Source organism: Bison bison, unplaced genomic scaffold (genome assembly GCF_000754665.1).
Source record: "Bison bison bison isolate TAMUID 2011002044 unplaced genomic scaffold, Bison_UMD1.0 scf7180017864254, whole genome shotgun sequence".
NCBI lineage: Eukaryota > Metazoa > Chordata > Mammalia > Artiodactyla > Bovidae > Bison > Bison bison.
In genome coordinates, this window is record NW_011494826.1 from 4,887,597 (window position 1) to 4,901,749 (window position 14,153).

The 14,153-nt window shown below is 43.3% G+C and overlaps 1 protein-coding gene across 1 annotated transcript in view; it reads left to right on the forward strand.

The window, feature by feature from the left end:
- Window positions 1–13,354: 13,354 nt before the first annotated feature.
- Window positions 13,355–14,153, forward strand: part of SLC35F4 (solute carrier family 35, member F4) — a 286,201-nt gene continuing 285,402 nt past the window's right edge. Inside the window, exon 1 of the mRNA XM_010847684.1 lies at window positions 13,355–13,457. Coding sequence (XP_010845986.1) covers window positions 13,355–13,457 — 103 coding nt within the window. The remainder of the gene's footprint in view (window positions 13,458–14,153) is intronic.

Sequence of the window (14,153 nt, forward strand, 5' to 3'; positions counted from 1 at the left end):
TACAGGTGTACAATATAGTGATTCCCAGTTTTTAAAAGTTATACTCATTTATAGTCATTAAAATATTGACTATTTCTGTGAAATATTTTTTGTACAATATTTTGTACAGTATTTCCTTGTAGCTTATTTTATACCTAATAGTTTGTACCTTTTAATCCTCTGTCCCTATTTTGCTCCCCACCACCCCTTATGTGTTTCAAGTGGAGCTTTGTTTTAGAGAAAGCAGACTGGCTGCGGTTTGAGGGAGAGATTAGAATAGGGCAAACAAATGAGAAGGCTGGGTGGTAAATCCAGGCTGAAATGAGGGTCACTTGACCTCGGGGAGGGACATTTAAAAAAGAGAAAAAGACCAGTTGGGACCTACTACAGGATTAGTGATATTTACCAGTGTTGCATTCGAGGGAATCCATATTTACAGAGACTTCCCTGAAGGTTAGTAGCCTGTGAGTCTCCAACCTTTGGTTTTGGATTAGTTAGGAATGGTAAGAAGATGTTGTAATGGAAGTGCTTTATCAGGGTGATTTTACTCAAGGGTGCTTTAACATGGGTCCATCAGGTTATATGTTTGCTTATCTTCCTATGGATGGTTTTTCAGTCTGCTGTTTAGAATATTACCTGAGATCCTCTTTAGGAACATGCCTGGCAAAACTTGCTTTCAGGGGCCACACCAGTGATGGGCTGTGTTTCTCCTGACTGTGTTTTGAGCTCTGACTGGGATGAGTGGTGTTAGCGACCACAAATTCCTCTTTGGTTGATGTCTAGGAAGCCCCAAGCTAAATTCCTGCTTCTTTTAGAAAAGTGTATTAGTCCTTGTGGCATTTACTGACCTCATTCTGGCTTCATTTTCTGGTTTCTATTTTTAGTTTTACTTTCTTCCCAGTTCCCTACTTGTTTATTTTTATTATCTTAAATCTTGCAATATAGTATCTGCATAAGTCACTTTAATTCCTGAGACTGAGTATAAATAATTATAATAATATGAAAAGAACTTCCTGGATCTTTGTGCTACAGGACACTTAGGAAGTTAATATTGGATATATACACTTAAGTGTTTAATTGTGAGTTAAAAATTTAGACTCAAGTTTTTGAAAATCTAAGGGTTTCTCTTCACTTATACTGCTTAACTGTATTTCTTGGTCTTTTCTCCTTCAGATTATAATTTGAGTATCACCAACTTTTCCCTTCTGATTTAAGCTGAAAAGTAGTGCTTTCTGTTCTTGTAAGGGGTAACTTATCTTTTCCAGTAATTCTGTTATCTTTCATGTGGGAGGATCTTTGAGTATTTGCACAGATTCATTTAAAAATATAAATCTGGTTATATTGGGTTAGTTTTTATTCTGAGTCACAGAAATAAATCTCTTCCTCTCTCTTTTCCTTTAACAATCAGGCTCTGTCTATATACTAGAAATATGGATTTAAAGATTTATTTGTATCCCAAAGAAACTAGAAATCTACTGGAGGTGGGAAGTCAATTAGATTTTCACTGTGTAGTGTGATAAATGCCCCCACAGGAGGTGAGCACAGTGAAAGAGCCCTACTTTCTGTTGTGGTTGTGGGAATAGCCCTGCTGAGTCAAACTCACTGCATTTCTTTGTTCTGTGTCTGACTGTACCAACATTGTGCAGACCCAGCCTGTGTAAGGGTCCAACTTCTTGCTCCCTGTTTTGAAGGCAGAGGGTTTGGAATTACATGTTATGCAAATAGCTGCAGCTTCTATTTAGGCAAAATCTTATGATTGTAGGTAACATTTTAATGCCAGAGTTTCCTTAATAAAGTTACTTTTCTATTAATGATTGATTGGAAGATTGGTTTGCTGATCTGGAACCAAAGAATTCTTTTAAAGGAGACAGGGACATTTTTATTTAGTCTCCAGTTAAGAAAGGACTTGCTTACTAAGTGCCTGATCAGTCTGCTTTGCAACACTGGCATTGGTTTACACTGGTGGCTGTGGTAGAGTCTAATGATGGACAGGTCCATTTGCAACAATCCCATCAAGAGGCTGAATCTGTTTCTCCAACTGTTGAATCTGGGCTAGCTTGGAACTTGCTTTGGTCAATAGAAATGGAAGAAGCAATATAGTGCAAATTCTGAGTCTGGGCCTCAAGAGGCCTTGCGAGCTTGACTTTATTCTTGGGACTTTTCTGCTAACTTGAATAAGCCTGGGCTCACCTGCTGGATGATGAGATGTGTGGCCTAGTAATCTCTGTCTCTCCATCCACTAGATATGTGAGAGAGGTTATCCTAGGCTATTCAGTCCCCAGCTGATCCATCTGTTGGCCACAAATGCATAAGTGGCCAAGATCAGCCAAGCATGAGCAAATCAGTAGGACCACTCAGCTTTTAAGAAGTAATAAATAAAGGACCACTCAGCTTTTAAGAAGGTTTTTATTTTAAGCCACCAGTGTTTGGGGTTGTTTGATGTGCAGTTAAGGCTAGACAGTAGCAGTGCACTTTTGACATCCCTGCAGTGGATATGCAGGTATCAGTAGACTTCAAAGAAGAGTAGAAGGAAGGAAAGAAGGAAGGAAGGAAGAGAATTAATGAAAAAGGAAGAGGAGTAACATGCACTCCTTAAAAGCTAATTTTTTTTTTTTTTGGTCTGTGCTGGGTCTTCATTGCTGCAGGTGAGCTCTTCTCTAGTTGTGGTGCACAGGGGCTACCCTTCATTCCAGTGCGTGGGCTTCTCATTGTGGTGACCTCTCCTCTGTAGAGCACAGGCTCTCGATGTACAGGCTTCAGGAGTTGCAGCACTTGGGCTCAGTAGTTGCGGTACATGGGCTTAGCTGCCCTGCAGCAAGTGGGATCTTCCCAGACCAGGGATAGAACCCACACCCCCTGCATTGGCAGGTAGATTCTTAACCACTGGACCACCAGGGAAATCCTAGATGATGATATTTTAAATCTAAATTAATGAAGAAATAAGTAAACAGTTTTATGGACACTTTAATAGATTATACATAAAGGACGAGAGTCAAGCTTCCTAATTAATTATGATTACAAAAAGATTTGTCAAAACAAGCCAGTGATATTTATGGTAGTGAATTTTGAAAATAATCAAGCCTATAATGAGAAAGTATATAATTTTGTTCATTTACTCATATCTATAGGCAACACAAACCTTTATTTACCCCTATCCCCACCACCCAAAAGACAAGGGCTGACAGTTTATTTATCCCCACTCCTACAATTCAAAAGATTAGGGGTAGTGGTTCAATTCAACTGACTGCCAAATTGGATAAATAACCAGATACTGATTCCAGAAATGGAATTCAAACACACTCCAGATAATAGACATCTTCTTGGGTTTAAATTTCATTTAACAGAGCCCTTGAGGGTTTCCCTGGGGGCTCAGGTGGTAAAGAATCCTTCTGCAATTCAGTAGACCTGGGTTTGATCCCTGGGTCAGGAAGATCCCCTAGAGGAGGGAATGGCAACCTGCTCTAGTATTCTTGCCTGGAAAATCCCATGGAGCCTGCCAGGCTACAGTCCATGGGGTCACAAAAAGTCAGACACAACTGAATGACTAATACTTTCACTTTGATTTCACTTGATGGACAGATATCTCTACCATCTGCTGAGCCCAGAGCTCAACTAGGGGAAGGTAAAAAGATGAAAAAGAAATGAGCATGACTTGCCTGCGGAGGAGTGAAAGGGGCTGATGGGTCATCAGAAAGTAATGCAGGAGAAGGTGGCACCAAGCAGTACTGGGGAAAGGATTATGCTCCGGGAGTGGGGAGGGCTGCCAGCAACTTGCTGCGGAGCCTTTGAACCATTGATTTAGGCTCTCCAGTCTCAGTTTCCTCATTTATAAACTTTGCATGGGGCAAGCTGTTACATTTCTGGCCTTGAGACATATTGTGTGTGTGTGTGTGTCTGTGTGTCTGTGTGTCTCTGTGTGTGTGCAGACTCAGTTATGTCTGACTCTTTGTGACCCCATGGACTGTAGCCCACCAGGCTTCTCTGTTCTTGGAATTTTCCAGGCAAGAATATTAGAGTGGGTTGCCATTTCCTACTACAGGGGATCTTCCCAACCCAGGGATCAAACCCAGGTCTCCAGCATTGACAGGTGTATTCTTTTCCCCTAGTGCCACCAAGAGAAGTTTGTCTTGTATGAGTGAGAGTATGTGCCCTGTGCCTTCAAGGAGGTGATCCTGATGACAGACTTTCTTTATTATAATGACGCTTTTAGTCCTTAATGTGTTTTGATTGTCTGGTGTGTTCACAGTCGTGAACAAAACTCGGCCCGTGCCTTTGAGGAACTCAAGTGTACAGTGGAGAGGACCACATAGCACAGGAAGAGCTGAACCCCCAGGAAGGGGGAAGCCCAGAAGAGAAACTCCCTAAAAAATAGCTGAAGGATGAGTAGCACTAGTTGGGTGAAGTGACATTTGTCACAGCTATTCATGCATGGATATTCATGCATGGTCTTATCACTTAGTTCTGCTACAAAGCTATGTATGCCCAGAAAACTGTACTGAGGGTATTTTATTAGCTTAGGAATTTGAAGATTTCAGGACTACCTTGAGCTGTTTCAAAACTTTTTATGTACTCGTTGTCATGGAGCCTTGTTTTATTATTTATGAGAACGTGGAGAGCCAGCAGACTTAGAGACCTGTAGTCAGTCTCCATCACATCCACTGCAAAGGAGATAATTGCAATTACTGCAGAGATTAATGTGCAGGCAGGCAGCCTTCTCCAAAGTACTGCACAGAAATGCCCAGTCTCCCTGGAGAACAATGAGCCGAAATAGGTTTTAGGGTTTGTTTTGTGTGTGTGTGTGTGTGTGTGTGTGCGTGCACGCACGCACTCACATGTGGGTATGCATTCATTTTAAGACAAGCAAAACCATATTTGAGAAAATTTGGAAAATGACAGACTTCTCCTAATCTTATTTCTCTAACGGTCACTTTTGTGCATTTTGAATATCTTGACAATGCTTTTCATAACAATACTAAGGCATGTTGCTGAACTGATCATCCTTTGGCTCAAGATTGAGTGCTCGGACTGATTGGTCTATTTGGGGGCAAGAGGCTGGGAAGCCACCACTTCTCAGTGCAGTCCCTAGCGTATCAGGATGGCCGAGGGGGTCTAAGGCACCAGACCCAGTTCAGTCCCTTTTGAATAGAATGGAGAAGCATTCACAACCCAGCTCCAATCCTCCACACTCACAGGTTTGCTCCGTGTTGCATCTGAACCCTGCACTTACAGGCTGTACATGCTTGATTCAAGCGGATGCACCTTCATGTGTCAGCATCAAGGAAGAAGCCCTGGGGCAGGAGGCTAGAGGTGCCTGGCCCTGGCAGGATGTGAGGTGCTGTCAGGCTGTGTCTGTGTGAAGCTGATATGAATCCACACAGAGTTGGTCACTGCCAAGGTGAAGCAAGAGGAAGTGAATTGGAGTTTAAATGATATTTGATTCCATCTTTTTGCTTTCTCTTTCTGGTAAGTGTAGAGTGTCCTCCAGTATCATCTGGATAACTGGAGGAAAAAAGATGAATGTCAGTACTGATGATCTATGTTATATCAGGGTATTTGAAGAGCAAATTTTATTGATGAGTTTCACTGACAATGAAAATAATGATGAAATCAAACCTTATAAACATATTCCTTGTAAATTAATAGTTATTGAGGCTAAAGGCAAAGTTATTCCTGGGATTGCTTTTGAATATTTAAGATGTGGATGTATTGAACTGTGGGGATGTGTTCTGGGCTCTCTTTGTCTTATTTATGCTTTCTAAAGAGTTTTAAATTTTCTGTTCTCTCTGATTTTCTATACCACTCATCATGCTTCTTTCCAGTAGTTTATGATGTCTTTAGTATTGTTTACTGGTAAATTGCCTCAGGAACTGGTGAAACTTGAAACATGCATAGTATGCCCTTAGAAAACAAAAGATACAGAAAATAAGATTTAAAAATTAAATGTAGTGTTTATGGAAGGATTCAAAATCCTCTTGATTTAAAGTTTTTTGTAACTTCACTTTTTGTGTGTCAGTATCATCTTGAATGTTGATATGGTCCTTATGCCAGAGAAAAGAGAAAAATCCCAGTGCCTTGCATTAGCTTTGGCTGATCATTCCAAACTAGAGTCAGCCACATAGCCCCCATACAACCACAAGGGGGCAGGAAATGCCATCCTGCGGAATGCCTAAAATGGGGGAGAAACATAAGTATTTGGCAAACAGTACCAATGATTACCACAGCAATTTGGCATTTTTAACAGACAATGTTACAAAAGCTTTGTGTGATAGATAATGTGCAGTAGGTTGGAGGCTGTTGTGTGTGATAAATAATATGCAGTAGGTTGGAAGTTGTGGCACGCATGGCATTTCTACATGTTTGAATTACAGAAAGTCTTACATGTAAAAATGAATATGTAGCAGGTTTAAATGTGTAACCACTAAAACAGCTGTTTAAAAATGTTATAACAGTCTTTATTAGCTTCAAGTTACAGTAATGTTTACTCTGAGTGCCCATTCTCCATAAGAATAGTGGAAAATGCATTTTTCGGTATTACTGGGGCTCCCTTGCTGCAGGATTATATGGTCAGGGGAGATCTTTGGCTAAGCTGATCATCACCAACCATGAGGGAGTTGGTCGTCAGCCCTCTGGTCACTTTTGAGTTGTAGGCTATCAAGCCCATATTCCATCCTTCTCGGGATGATGGCTCTACTGCTTCTGGGCTGAGCTTGGAAGCACCAGAATCTCTGCTGAAGCTGGGAAGTCTGGAGTTAATGGCCCAGCATCCTACCCTAGGACCTCTTTAAGGTTACTCCACTTTCCTGGGGCACTGTCATCAAGCAGAACTCCGATGCTTGGGGACCACCAGCTTTGTTCCTGTCTCACTCTGAAGCAAGCTCTCTGTGTCCTCTGGTCTTCTCAAAGGACAGGAAGAACTCCTAGCCCCGAGCCACTTCTCCTTCTTCAAAGCACTGAAGTTCTGTAGCCCACCTCTCCATTGGTTCACAAGATCTGCCTCTTGAGATTATCATCATGGTTGGAAGGTTTTAAGGATAGTTGTAAAAGCATGCAAAAACATGAACCCGGAGATTATCATACTAAGTGAACAGACAAAGACTAATATCATATGATATCACTTAGGTAGGTGCAATCCCTGGGTTGAGAAGATTTTCTGGAGAAGGGAATGGCAACCCACTCCAGTATTCTTGCCTGGAGAATTCCATGGACAGAGGAGTCTGGCGGGCTACAGTCCATGGGGTCACAAAGAGCCAGACACGACTGAGCAACTAACATTATCACTATCACTTAGATGTGGAATCTAAAAAAAGATACAAATGAACTTATTTATAAAACAGAAAGACTCACAGACATAGAAAACAAACTTATAGTTATCAAAGGGGAAAGGGTAGGGGATAAATTAGGTTTGGATTAACATATTCACACGGCTGCTGCTGCTGCTGCTAAGTCGCTTCAGTCGTGTCCGACTCTGTACGACCCCATAGACGGCAGCACATCAGGCTCCACCGTCTCTGGGATTCTCCAGGCAAGAACACTGGAGCAGGTTGCCATTTCCTTCTCCAATGCATGAAAGTGAAAAGTGAAAGTGAAGTCGCTCAGTCCTGTCGGACTCTTCTCGACCCCATGGACTGCAGCCTACCAGGCTCCTCCATCCATGGGATTTTCCAGGCAAGAGTACTGGAGTGGGGTGCCATTGCCTTCTCCAACATATACACACTACTATTTATAAAATAGATGACCAACGAGGACCTATTGTATAGTACAGGAACTATACTCAATATTTTGTAATAACCTATATGCTGTGCTTAGTCACTCAGTTCTATATATATATATACACACACACATACATATACATATATATACACACATATACACATATATCTCACTGCTGTACACCTGAAACTAAAATGATATTATAAATCAACCATAGTTCAATTAAGAAAACAAGCAACTGCCACAGAGAAGTTCTTCTTATTGTGAGCGAACTGTGAATGAATTAGCTTTGATAATAAATAATGGACAGAGCAGGGGAGGTGTTGGGAGAAGGAAATATGTCTTTACTGTGCACGTATTATGTGCCAGAACTTGATATTTTCATATGTTATCTGACTTAATCATCACAGCAACTACTAAATAGAGGGTACAAGCCCATTTTACAGAGAAAACTGGAAGCTCAGATGGTTCTGTGAATGTATTCAACAAAACAATATTAGCTGGCATTTATTATCCTTATGGGGCTTCCCTGGTAGTTCAGCTGGTAAAAAATCTGCCGGCAGTGCAGGAGACCCCAGTTCAATTCCTGGGTTGGGAAGATCCCCTGGAGAAGGGATAGGCTATCCACTCTAGTATTCTTGAGCTTTCCTGGTGGCTCAGATGGTAAAGAATCCACCTGCAATGTGGGAGAGTTGGGTTCGATCCCTGGGTTGGGAGAATGCCCTGGAGAAGGGAATGGCAACCCACTCCAGTATTCTTGCCTGGAGAATCCCCATGGACAGAGGAGCCTGGTGGGATACAGTCCATGAGATACGAAAGAGTCAGACACGACTGAGCAACTAAGCACAGCACAGCATGATGCTTTTTAGATGCCAGCCACTGTTATCAACTCTTTATGGATGTAAACTCATATAATCTTCACAATAGTTCTATGAGGCAGGTACAATATTCTTACCTTGTTGATGAGAAAATTGAGTCATAGAGTTTAAGAGACTAACCCAAAATCACTAGAAAATAATGAGGTCAGATTCAACCCCTGACAGTCTGGCTCTACAGACCTTGCTCTAAAGCACTGTACTATATGGCTGAGAGGGAGGTGGAGAAGGAGAAAGGGAAGGAGGGAAGGATGGAGGGAGAAAGAGAGTCAGAGACAGACACAAACACCACCGACACCCCGCCTCCAACCACAGGTCATAGACAAATTCTAAGATTTGAGTGCATTTGTTAAAATTTCTTAGGACATTTTCCAAAGGATTTCAGTGTATTTCCAAAAACAGTCCTGTGGGTGGAGCCTGGTACCAGAGGACAATGATGAATGGGCCTTGCCCTGACTTCTTAGACAAACGCTGAGGGTTGGGCCCCAAGCCCTTAGAGTCCCATCATCAGCTGAAAGGTAAATTAACAGTGCTGACCATTGCCTAAGAATAAATAGAAAGGCAGAGTCAGCAATCCAAGTGTGGGTCAGTTGATGACTTGCTGGTTAAATACTCAAAACTGCTTTTCAGAAAATGGAATATGAAAACTACACTTTTTTTTCTTCCCAGATGGGACTACTGTCACCTGGTTGCCTAGACACCAGATTTTTTTTTTTAATTGAAGTATACACCAGTTGCTTTTAAACACATACACCAAGCAAACTGTAGGGTCGACTCTTTGTAAATAGTGCTGATGATTGTACACGGCAACATGGCCCTTGGGTATTAAAGCTTAAACATTCTTGGCTCTCCAAGCAGCCAAGTTAGCCTTAGCTCAAAGAGGTAGGTGCATTATATTAGTTTCTCAGAAGGAGAAAAATGATTGCTTTCCTTTCTTTCAGCATGTTTTAATGGTAACTCTGAATAATATATGGTCAAAAAGATTGACTGGTTCCTGACATGAAAGAGGACCCCTGACTGCTAATCAGAGTAAGGGAGACTAGATTCCATGGATTTTATTTTACAAATCCTTCCAAAGTACAAAGGCTGATGTGGTATTTTAACAATTTTATGACAGACTATTTATCTTGAATAGAATTTATGCCCAGTGATCATATTTAGCTTTTAATGTTATTACTTGGTACAGTTATTTTAGTATCAGACAAAAAGATATTAACTATCACATGGATTACCTTACAAATGATTTTTTATAGCATATATAGCCAAGTTATGTATATTCACCTAATATAAATATCTGATCTAACTTGATTGGATCATCAAAATAAATATGGTCCAGATATCAAAATTCACTGGAAACAGATGCCCTGCACTTAGTGCCCTACAAATATTTTTGAAAAGGCAGAAATATTTTTGAAAATGTGCACAGAAATCAAATTTTTGATGAGTTGTAAGTTGAGCTGTAAGTTGTAAGGTTGAGTTGTAAGTTACTCAGAAAATTGACTTACTAGGGAAACTGATTATGTGAAACTGGCTACTATGAGGAAACATTTTGTGAATCAAGGGTCTTCAGCATTTATTTGTTTAATTATGTCTTTCCTAAGCTTTTCAGAATAGATTTGTGGTATGCTGATAGTTCACATTTTGTAAATTTGAATTTGTGTATTGGGTTTGTGGAAACCAGCAGGCAAACAAATGAAAATACTTTAGAAAATCTCCTGTCAAAATAATTTCTATACATTTGAAAGGTTAAATCATCTTTTATGTACCAAAGAGTGCTTATCACTAGCAGAAATTTACTTTTTATTGTTGATCAATTTATAGTTGTAGGATTTTAATTCCATTAAAAAAAGTGTGTCCTAGATCATGGTACCCAATTGCATTAACTGTTTTAGTCACCCTATTACAGATGATTATGGAGACATTTGTAAATGCTCTGCTGTTTTATTTTATCACACTTTCTTATTTTTTTAAATTTTATTTATTTATTTATGGCTATGCTGGGTCTTTGTTGCTGCACACGGGCTTTCTCCAGTTGTGGAGAATGGAAGGCTACTCTTTGTTGCTGTGTGCGGGCTTCTCATTGCCGTGGCTTCTCTTGTTGGGGAGCACATGCTCTAGGCACATGGGCTTCCATAACTGTAGCACTTGGGCTCAGTAGTTGTGGTCCATGGGCTTAGTTGCTCTGTGGCCTGTAGGATCTTTCTGGACCAGGGATTTAACCCGTGTCCTCTGTATTGACAGGCAGATGCTTAACCACTATGCCACCGGGAAAGTCTGCTCTGCTACTTTAAAATTAATTTCCAGGTCAATCGGAGAGTTTTTATGATTTCTTTAAGGAAACATGGACTCTTGTGGGTCTAGTATTTACATTATTTAAATTTATGCTGAATTTGCTGTTTATATGGATGATGAGGTCTGGTTAAATACTTCTCTACTTCTCTGGAAATTTCTGAAAACAAAGAAAAACTAGGAAGATGGCAACAGCTACACAATAAATGTGATTTAGAATTTAAATACATTAATTATGATAAAATAAATTATAACCATGAATAGGATAAAACCATTTGTCTTTAAAGTCTATGCATAGTCATATTCCTGTTATATTAGCTTTTTGCTTCAATTTCTTAATTTCTCTCTTGTTGAATTTATGTATCAATATGCTATGGATTATGATGTTATTAAATGCATATTAGAAGTAATATAGGAAATGGTAACCCACTCCAGTACTTTTGCCTGGAAAATCCCATGGATGGAGGAGCCTGGCAAGCTACAGTCCATGGGATCACAATGAGTCAGACACGACTGAGCGACTTCACTTTGATAGGTCTGTAAAGTGGATAGTTGGTAAAGAATCCACCTGCAAAGCAGGAGACCCCGGTTCAACTCCTGGGTCAGAGGCAAATTTGTTTTATGGAAACTTCAAACCAGAGGAGATCTTACATTAATGTGGTCAACCCACTTACCATGTGCAGTGCAAATGTTCTATATAAGGTGTGCCACAGAAATAAACATACTGAGCTGGCCATAATAAAAGTAACAGAAGTGCGTTGAAAATTGCTTTGGGGTGGGGCAGGTGGTAGAGTGTAAAGGCCCAATCCTTTCATTTCTGCTTTAAATAGTCAGCTTCCACTGTTGCAGTAGAGTTGCTTTCTCCTTGAAGTTCATTTTGACCTTTTAGTTCTTTCTACCCTTCCATCTTCCTGGCCCAAGAAAGCAGGTGTGGGAGGAAATTGGTTTCTTTATGAACTCTCCTCCCAGCCACAATCATCTCAGATTCACTCCACTCTCAAGATCCTGTGATAGCCTTTGTGTCCACATGAAAACCCTTAACACATTGTGAAATTTAATTCTGTATTTTCACATGCCTCAAACTAATTCACCTTAAAAAAAAATTGCCTATTTCTTCCCCCTTAAGGACCCACACATAGTGTGGGAAATGCTTGAAGGCAGAATGATGTGACAGGTTCCTTGGCGGTTTCTGAGGGGGCACTGAAATCGACTTGTGTTTGTCCTTTATTTCCTCTAGGCTTTAGAAATGTGAAGTCTGGCAGGGGTGTCTTAAACTGGCTCTGGATGGCAGGTGGACATAATGACCTCTAAGCTGATTAGCTCACACCCAGCCTCATTTCAAGGCACCCTTTAGTTTCTGGGATGAAACTTTCAGGATTATTTTTTAGGAGGCTGTGATTGCCAGATATGAATAGAAGAATCATCTTACTGCTCAGGAACTCTAACCTGGTGGCTCTCTAGCCAAAGAAGAAAAGTCACACCTGAGGGGAGGGGTTCATTCTGAACACACAGCTTCAAGGACGTTCTACATCCTAGTGGAAGGTCTCTGGATTGTAGCTAAAACTTTCACCCGCCCAGAGATATTTACGGTTTGAAGGGCTTACCCCTGATGTTTTGACAATAAGAAGAAAATCATTTTTCCTCGGGGCATTTGGAATGGGCAAAATAAACATGCAGTGCACAGCTGCGGCTTCCAAGCCTTTGATGATTTCCCTGGGAGGCTGGAGGGTCCGGCCGGGTACCGACTGTTAGACTTGGAAGCTTGAGCTCTTACAGTCTTTGTGTCCACGATACCTGAATAATCACTCCAAGCATCACCTGCTGGGGCCTCATTTTTTTTTTTTTTTTAATTTCTTAAGGAAAAAGCCTTTCCGTCGTCTAGGCAAGGGGAGGAAACTGATTAACGCCCTGGGAAGCTTGCAGATCAGCAGACCCCTGGTGGTGCAGACGCCTAGCTCAGGCGAAGCCCCGGGGGCATCCCCAAGGTGTCATCTCCCCGAGCGACAGTGCACACCTCTTAACATTAACAGCCCTTGGTTCCGCTCGGGTCTCTCTCACCCCCGGCCCTCCTCCCTGAGCCCTTGCCACCATCTCACCTTCTCTCCTCCCACGCCCTGGACCAAGCATCCCTTCTGTCAGGTGGGGTTGGGGGATGTTTACTTTTCCCGGAAGGGGGCAAAAGGGTTAACGATGAGAGTCCGCGCAGGTGGGGCCGCCCCCGGCCGCGGTGGGCGTCGGAGGTGAGGGGGCGCTGTTCAGGCGGGAGAGCCGCCAGGCTGACGGAGAGGCCGGCCTGAGTGGGGGCCGCTTCGCCGCCGCCGCCGCCGCCCCTGCTGTGATGCGAAGCCGGTGCTGCGCCGGGCGGTGGAGTCAGAGCCCGGGCGCGGGAGCACGAGCTGCAACATCAGCACCGGCGGCGGCGGCGACACCTGCACCAGCTCTCGGGCCCCGCGCTGAGCTCTCCGCCCCGCCGCGCCCGGGGCCGCCGCCCCGTACTCTCTATGGATGTCAAGGCGGCCCCCAACGGGGTGGCCACCATCGAGGACCGCATCCTGCGGATCACCGGCTACTATGGCTATTACCCGGGTTACTCCAGTCAGAAAAGTAAGACGCCGCGGGCGCTGCCTGGCTCCAGACGCCGGAGGGGGTAGGATGCGGGAGGGCGCGCCGTCCGGACACCTGCAGCCCTGCCGGCGTGGCTACCGCGGATCTCCTGGCTGTGGGGCCACCCTGGCTGAAAGTATGTCCTCTGTCCTCGGTGCTGAACCGTGAGCGAGAACGGTGTCCGGACTGTTGGCGCCTAGGAGTTTGGAAATAGTGGCAGCCTTGGGGGCAGAAGCGCAGAGGCAACCATGTGAGCGCTCCTGACAGCCGTCTGCCGGCTCAGCCCCGGTGTACTAACGGCTGAGGAGGCTAATATGGCTGTTTACTTAGCGAAAGTCAGCCGTTGGGGCTGCACTCCCCCAAAGTCCCTACTGGGTACAGGCTGCGGGCTGGGAGCTGGGCGCTGAGGCTGGATAGGCTCGGGGGTGGGGCTGGCGGGGAAGGCCGACCCAGACGTGGGTCCCAACGCCGATGGGTCAGGCTGTTCACTCCGGGCTGTTGAAACGTTGCCAGCGCGGGAATTACTCCTGTTAAGATGTCTTTTGGGAGGTTCTCCACCTTGGGTAGAGAAAGAACCTCTTCAGGTCTCGGAGTCCGTGATCTTGGAGCCAGAGACCCGTGAAAAGACTGGAGGCTAGGGTGGATGAGATGGGGAGGCGCGATCGGGCCCCCGGCCAGCCCCAAATGCCTGCCGCA